The sequence below is a fragment of the Babylonia areolata genome, chromosome 20 (assembly GCF_041734735.1).
Source record: "Babylonia areolata isolate BAREFJ2019XMU chromosome 20, ASM4173473v1, whole genome shotgun sequence".
NCBI classification, from domain to species: Eukaryota; Metazoa; Mollusca; class Gastropoda; order Neogastropoda; family Buccinidae; genus Babylonia; species Babylonia areolata.
In genome coordinates, this window is record NC_134895.1 from 24,456,313 (window position 1) to 24,463,812 (window position 7,500).

Here is a 7,500-nt window from a genome sequence, read left to right on the forward strand (position 1 = left end):
TGTTTAAATCAGCACGCATCTGCAACTTATTTGCTGCATTTTTCAGGTTGTTTAGTTGTGACTGTAAACCAGCAACAGTTTTTGAGAACAAAACTATATCAGCGGCTATTAACAGAACAAACAGTTCAAAATAACCAGTTTTAAACATAGCGTCATGCCTACTCTTCTCTATTAATTTTATTGCCAATTCATTTATAAACAATGAAATTAAGGTAGGACTGCACACATCCTCTTGTTTCACACCTCTAGTACATATTATTATATTCTGTAAACTTGTCTCTAGATCTAATTCTTGTTTTTACAACATCATACATACTCTTAACACAATTAAAAAAATTTCCTCTAACACCATGTTTAATTAAGACAGGCCATAATATGTTCCTATTAATAGAATCAACGCCTTTTCAAAATCAAAAAAGGCAACATAAAGTTTGCGATTATAAGAAAACTGTTTCTGAATTAAGGCCAAAAGATTAAACATATGGTCAGTTGTTGAATATCCTCGGTTAAAACCAGCATAATACTCCCAGTTACATTATTTTCCTCAACAAATAATTACAGTAATTTAACCGTGAGAGAACAAGGAATGTAATCAGGATCTTTGTCGCGTCAACCTATCTGCACACACACACACACACACACACACACACACACACACACACACACATATATATATATATATATATATATATATCGTATGTTGATAGTAAGAACACAATGGCTGTACTCAACTCATTTATGGATTTATGTATGCGTTTGAAAATCAAGGGAAGAAAGTGGAATGCTGATATCTATGTCAGTGTTTGGAAGCGCTTAAAGTTTTCCCCAAAATGTCATGTATCAAGTGTGATGTCCAATATCCAACATATATTACAAGTTACATGATTTGCAATCAGAAAGTGGCTGACACATTTTGAAAAACGAACAAACAAAAAACACACAACCAAATAGATAAATGTTACTCCATTCATAAAATCAATCAAGAAAACAATAAATCACTTATCATTAAATCAACAGGTTAAGTAATTAATAGATCAATAAACAAACTCGAAAACATTGCATACTTCAAGGTACACAGTATAGAATTATACTTTCCCCCCCTTGCAATGAAGGTTATATTGTTGCCTTCAATATCATCACCATGACAATATCTCTGTGACAAGTTGCATAGTACACAAGCATGGTAATAATTAGCAAGGGTAATTTCATACAAAAAAACAAACAAAAAAAACCCCACAAATCCACTTATAATGTGACACCCTGATTCCCAACTAGCTGCACACATTTGACAGTCAGATAACATAGTTCACGGGAGACATCATAGAGCTACAACTGCCCCATTGCTACATAAGTTAACATATGGTGAATGGTTTCTTTTGCAACATCTCCACTGGCTCCCTGTCTCACACCGAATAACGTACAAGATCAGAACTCTATGTTATAGATGCATTCACAAAACTGCCCCTTCCTATCTCTGCGGCTGCCTTCACCTCTACGCTCCATCTCGCTCACTACGATCGGCTTCGGATCCACTCTGTTTACGCATACCCAGATTCAAACACTCGACTGTTGGCCGCCGTTCTTTCTCTGTTTCTGGACCTTGCGATTGGAATGAACTTCCTTTTTCGCTTCGTCAAGTCTCCACACTCAGCTCTTTCAAGTCTGGCCTTAAAACCCACCTCTTCCCAAAATAGCCTCCCTTGCCTGCCCTTCCTTGTCTTTAGTTTCTACAGTTTTAGAGTTGTGCATGCGTGTGAATGACTGGTGCGAAAGCGCATTGATTTGTCTCTGCACAAGATCCAGCGCTATATAAATACCATTATTATTATTATTATTATTATTATTATTATTATTATTATTATACAATAAACATAATTCTTTTTTAAACTAATTAATTATGTCAAACTATCATGAAACAATAGCGCAAATACATGACAATTAATTATGTCAAGTTATCATGAAACAAAAGTGCAAATACATGACAATTAATTATGTCAAGTTATCATGAAACAATAGTGCAAATACATATCATTTGTTGGGCACTGCTTCTTTTTGCAAAATAAATAGTATCCAAAAAGAAAAGGAAATGGAGTCAGGGGTTTTCAGTAAGCAGGTTTTTGTAACAACACCAGATGGCAGAGAATTCATTTATCTAAAATTTATACTTGCTATGTGCTTTTCTATTTTGTATCTATAGGTAAGTAGTATTCTAAATATAATCAAGTCAGGCTGACTGTTATCCCGCTTACACTTATAAATGTAGGATTTAGCTACCAGAATAATAAAATCAAATACCACATCAGTTTTGATGTTCCCACCACATCCAAACAAAACCAAGTTTTCAGTTAATCTGAAATTTTTATGTTAATTCACAAGTTTCATAAACATAAGCTGAATACGTTTCCAAAAACACTGCGTAATTTGGCATTTCCAAAACATATGATCAATACTGTCTTTTTTTCAGCATTACAAAAAATACAGTTATTGTCATTCATTATTCCCATTTCTTTAAGGATTATATTTCTTGCCAAAATTCTATGAATTATTCTAATGTGAAGCCATTTTAAATTGATATATTTAATTTGTTTTGTTTTAAGGAAACATTCTTTCCATTTGTTTTCTTGTAGTAATTTTTCTTCCCACTTCCCACAACATTTGGGCTCTGGTCCACTATCACACATGATGTTGTAATACAGTTGTGTTCCTTTTTTTTAACAGAATGTAGTGTTTGCAATGCAGCATTTTTCTCTGCTATGGTGTTAACATTTATAGGTATGTTACACATTCGTATGAAATTTTTAACTGACATTTTTATTCCAGTAAAGGTCACAAAATCAATTGTTAAATCATATGTTTGTCTAAATTCTGTAAAAGATCAAAATTGTCCATTCTCTCTAATAAAGTCAGCAACTTTTTAAATACCCTTTTCAATCCAATTTTTGTATGAGAGAATACTATGACAAACTATTATTCTTTCGTTAAAGAGAATTGGTTCAGCAAGCATTTGACTAGGATTCTGTATTTCAGTTTTATAATGAAATTTATCATATGTATTAAGAACTCCTATCAGAATTTATTTTCCATATTATCAATAAAATAATAATTCTCGAATGCTATATTTTTCCATTTATGGTTTGTCTCTTTAATTTTTCTAAGCCATGTTAGTTTTAAGGAGTGCAAATATGTTTTCAATTCAGGAGTATAGAATTATACTTTGCTTTCCCTATGAAAAAATTCAGCTCAATGTGTCCCGTGAACACTGTCAGCTCAACGCTTCCCGTGACCACCACACGATTAAAGCTTCGTTCCCAAGAAAAAAGAACACAACCACCGGGTCATTAAATCATTTTACCTGTGGGCATGGCGAATGGAGAAGGAACTGTTGCTGGACAACAAGGCGACAACTGTGTAGTGACCTCTGGCCAGTGCCATGGGGTCCACGTTGTTCACCCTGAAGCCTGGAATGGTCTGGCAATGGCCGGGATGTGCCACGCATAATTGAACACCAGTCTCAGACGCCGTGGCCATCAGCAAGTGAACAGCCAGCATCAGGACCAGGGTCCGTGGTGTCTTCACTGTAGGGAGGAGATCCATGGTCTGGTGTTGGGCAGTGCCTGCATGGTCCATGGAGGGAACACATCTTTACACTGTGTCAGGTTAAATGATTTCACCAGTCTCACCTGGGAGATGGTTACTTGACAGGGAAAACATTGTCTCTGTCTGTCTCTCTGTTTGTTTGTCCCCCTACACACACACACACACCCACACACACACACACACACACACACACACACACACACACACACACACACACACACACACACACACACACACACACACACACACACACACACACACACACGTGTAAGGGAAGAAACTTCCTGATTAAGAGGTCTGTAAGTGACTACTTTTCCCATTAACATAAAATACATACATTCTCCCTGAAGTCTGTAAGTTTAAAACTTTAGCCTTGCATGTCTCAGGCCCAGCTGATGATAGTTTATAAAAATGAAACGTGGAGGACAGCCTTATGTCCAGAAACCTAAATGGATCTCGATTTAACAGCAGCATCACATAAAAATACAGGAAAAATAACATAAAATCTGTAGTCTCATTCAGTCTCACTCTGCATCAAAGTGATTAGTTGTCAATAGAGAGCTTTGTTGGGGTTGTTCTCTTGCACATATCGAACCGGAACAGACTTTACTCAGCACGGCGAAAACGACACAGCCGCGCTGCAAGGTCTCTTCTGGCGTGTGGCAATGGAGATTTCTTTCTGTGGACTTCAAACAGTGGGGCCTATGAAAGATTTGCCTGGGTGTGATTGTCACGGGGAAATTAGGATAGGTGACGTGAGAGTATTGCCACAGATACTCTCTACATATTCAGGAAGAACGATTTCACCCTCTGATTTTTCGACCAGATTGATATTGTTGTGACAAGTGATCTTTCTGACCTTGAGCTTATAGTTCAAAATCACAGCAGTAAAAATAAGAAAAGCTTTTTCGTTGCTTAGGAAAAATGATTGAGGTAAGGGCAAGAGAATAATTGAACAGTGAATACATAGTGTTACACTTCATAACACCAAGGCACAAAATTCGAACCAGTCTTGTTTGCCTCTTCTTTAAAAAATGAATAACGGCATTTTTACCTTGTTTGATATTTCTCACCTCTTCGTCCCACTCATTTATGTGTATGTGTTTGTGCGCGCGCCGTGTGTGTGTGTGTGTGTATGTGTGCGCGCGCGCGCACGATAATTATACCAATAGGAAGGTAGGTGGAGCTCTTAGCAAATGTGTTCAGAAAGGTTCAAGTACATCTTCACGAACAATATTATATGACTAAAATATATGGGAAGTGTTTGTTTTTACATTTGTTAAATGAATGCTCAACAAATTGAATGGGAAGGAAGGAAGGAAGGAATTTTTGTTTAATGTCCCGTCACACATATCGGTGATTGAAGACATTTTGTAAAAGTATTTATGAATACATCTGAGTATTATCTGTTAGAAGGGGTGGGAGATGTGGATGAATGGAGGGTTTGGGGAAACTGGGCAAATGAGGGTAAAAATGTGGGTGAAATTTGAAAGAAAAACAAAACAAACAAACAAACAAACAAAAAACCCCTCTAAATACAGTTACAGGAAATTACTTAAAGGACTTCGTAAAAGAGAAGTCGTTAAACTGACAAGCGAAACAACTGATAATGAATGCAAAAAGTCAAAAACATCAACGTTCTCAGTCACTTGTGAAGACACACTTTCGTGTACAAAAGGCTTCATCAAGCTACAGTGAAAAATTATATGCTCAATTGTCAGGTTATTAAAGCATATACACTTGACATTAGAACAATACTTGGTCCGTAATGAATTTGATAATGGGACCCGTACCACTCAAGGGCATAATTGAAAATGAATTTGCACACGTGCAAACAAACATTATATATATATATATATATATATATATATATATATATATATATATATATATATATATACATATCTTGAGAGAGAGAGAGAGAGAGAGAGAGAGAGAGAGAGAGAGAGAGAGAGAGAGAGAGGCAAGACGTCATTATTCGTTCTAATTTTAAACGGACGGTCTGTCACTACTGCCCACTCAGTCAAAAATTCATGCTGAAAATAAAACCCAAGAGGAAATCTACAAAACGATTAGATAGAAGTTTTCTACCGTTATAGGTTCCAGACTAACCTCAAGAAGTATTTCTTTTCTTCTCACGCCTTGTCGTAGAACAGCGGTGCCACGTCAGCTTTCCATTGTGTCCTGATCCTTTGTGTGTGTGTGTGTGTGTGTGTGTGTGTGTGTTTAAACTAGGTGTCACAGCAAAGTTGTTGGCGCTCCACACAGTCCGTCAGAAGCGCATGAAACCGTTACCAAATTCTCATGCTAAGATAAGATTATCTTTATATGACTTTAGGGTAAAATGCCTGTGTCTCATCTGTTGATAAGTCACCATACTGCCTTAATTTTCATCCTACGTACATAACCGTTTGAACATGATCTAACTATTCACTAACTGGTGGGTGGCGAGGGCAACGAGAGCAGTACCAACAGGGAACTTATGTTTCAACAGTACACAGAATGTTCCAAAGCAGCGTCCAGTCTCTTCTGGAAACTGCCCAATGTTGGTGCACTGTGTCAGGTTAAAATGATTTCACCAGTACTTTATCACCTGGGAGATGGTTACTTGGGAGGTCGTTACTTGACAGGGAAATCATTGTTTCTGTCAGCCTCTCTGTTTGTCCCCCTTACACACGCTCTCTCTCTCTCTCTCTCTCTCTCTCTCTCACACACACACACACACACACACACACACACACACACACACACACACACACACACACACACGTGCATGTGCAGCAAAATACTTCCTGATTAAGATGTCTGTACGTGACCACTTTTCCCATTAACATGAACTGCATACACTCTCCCTGAAGACTGTAAGCTTTGAAACTTAGCCTTATATGTCTCAGGCCCAGCTGATGATAGTTTATGGAAAGAAACGTAGAGGACAGCCTTAGTTTCCAAAACCTGGATCTCTGATTAACAGAAACATATACCGAAATACAGAAAAAAAAATAACATAAGATCTGTCGTTTCATGCAGTCCCACTCTACGTCAAAGTGATTAGTTGTCCATAGGAAGTTTTGTTGGGGTTGTTCTCTTGTCGAACCGGAACAGACTCTACTCAGCACAACGAAAACGACACAGCCGCACTGCAAGGTCTCTTCTGGCGTGTGGCAATGGAGATTGCTTCCTGTGGACTTCAGTGTTGGTGCATTCACAACAGCATTGTCCAGACAATTCCATGAGCCAACGACTCTCTGGGCTATGAAGGACTGTTAGTGGCGTGTTTTGTAATCATTATTTTAACATTTGACACCCAGTTGCACATGAAAGGTGGAAAAGAAAGCAAGGCAAACTGACAATGGTAAATGTATCATTGTCACAAGTACATCAGCTTTCCCTTAAAGATTCCTTTCGGCTGTTTCAGATAATGTTTTTATGTAACGTTTAGTTAGTTGATGACGTCGGAACAGAGAGGGTATGGACATATTTGCTATTTGCATTTATTTGTATTTGCATTTGTATTTCTTTTTATCACAACAGATTTCTCTGTGTGAAATTCGGGCTGCTCTCCTCAGGGAGAGCGCGTCGCTACACAACAGCGCCACCCATTTTTTTTTTGTATTTTTTCCTGCGTGCAGTTTTTTTTTGTTTTTCCTATCGAAGTGGATTTTTCTACAGAATTTTGCCAGGAACAACCCTGTTGTTACGTGCGTAAGTGGATACTGGACACGGGACATCGGTTTATTATCTCATCCGAATGACTAGCGTCCAGACCGCCACACAAGGTCTAGTGGAGGGGGAGGAAATATTGGCGGCTGAGCCGTGATTCGAACCAGCGCGCTCATATTCTCTCGCTTCCTAGGCGGACGCGTTACCTCTAGGCCATCACTCCACTATTAGTCCTGAAGCTTC

At 38.0% G+C, this 7,500-nt stretch overlaps 1 protein-coding gene across 1 annotated transcript in view; it reads right to left on the reverse strand.

The window, feature by feature from the left end:
* Positions 1–7,500, reverse strand: part of LOC143295134 (selenoprotein P-like) — a 13,573-nt gene that overhangs the window by 5,029 nt on the left and 1,044 nt on the right. The window contains exon 2 of the mRNA XM_076606698.1: positions 3,353–3,614. Coding sequence (XP_076462813.1) covers positions 3,353–3,594 — 242 coding nt within the window. The 5' untranslated portion in view covers positions 3,595–3,614. The remainder of the gene's footprint in view (positions 1–3,352; positions 3,615–7,500) is intronic.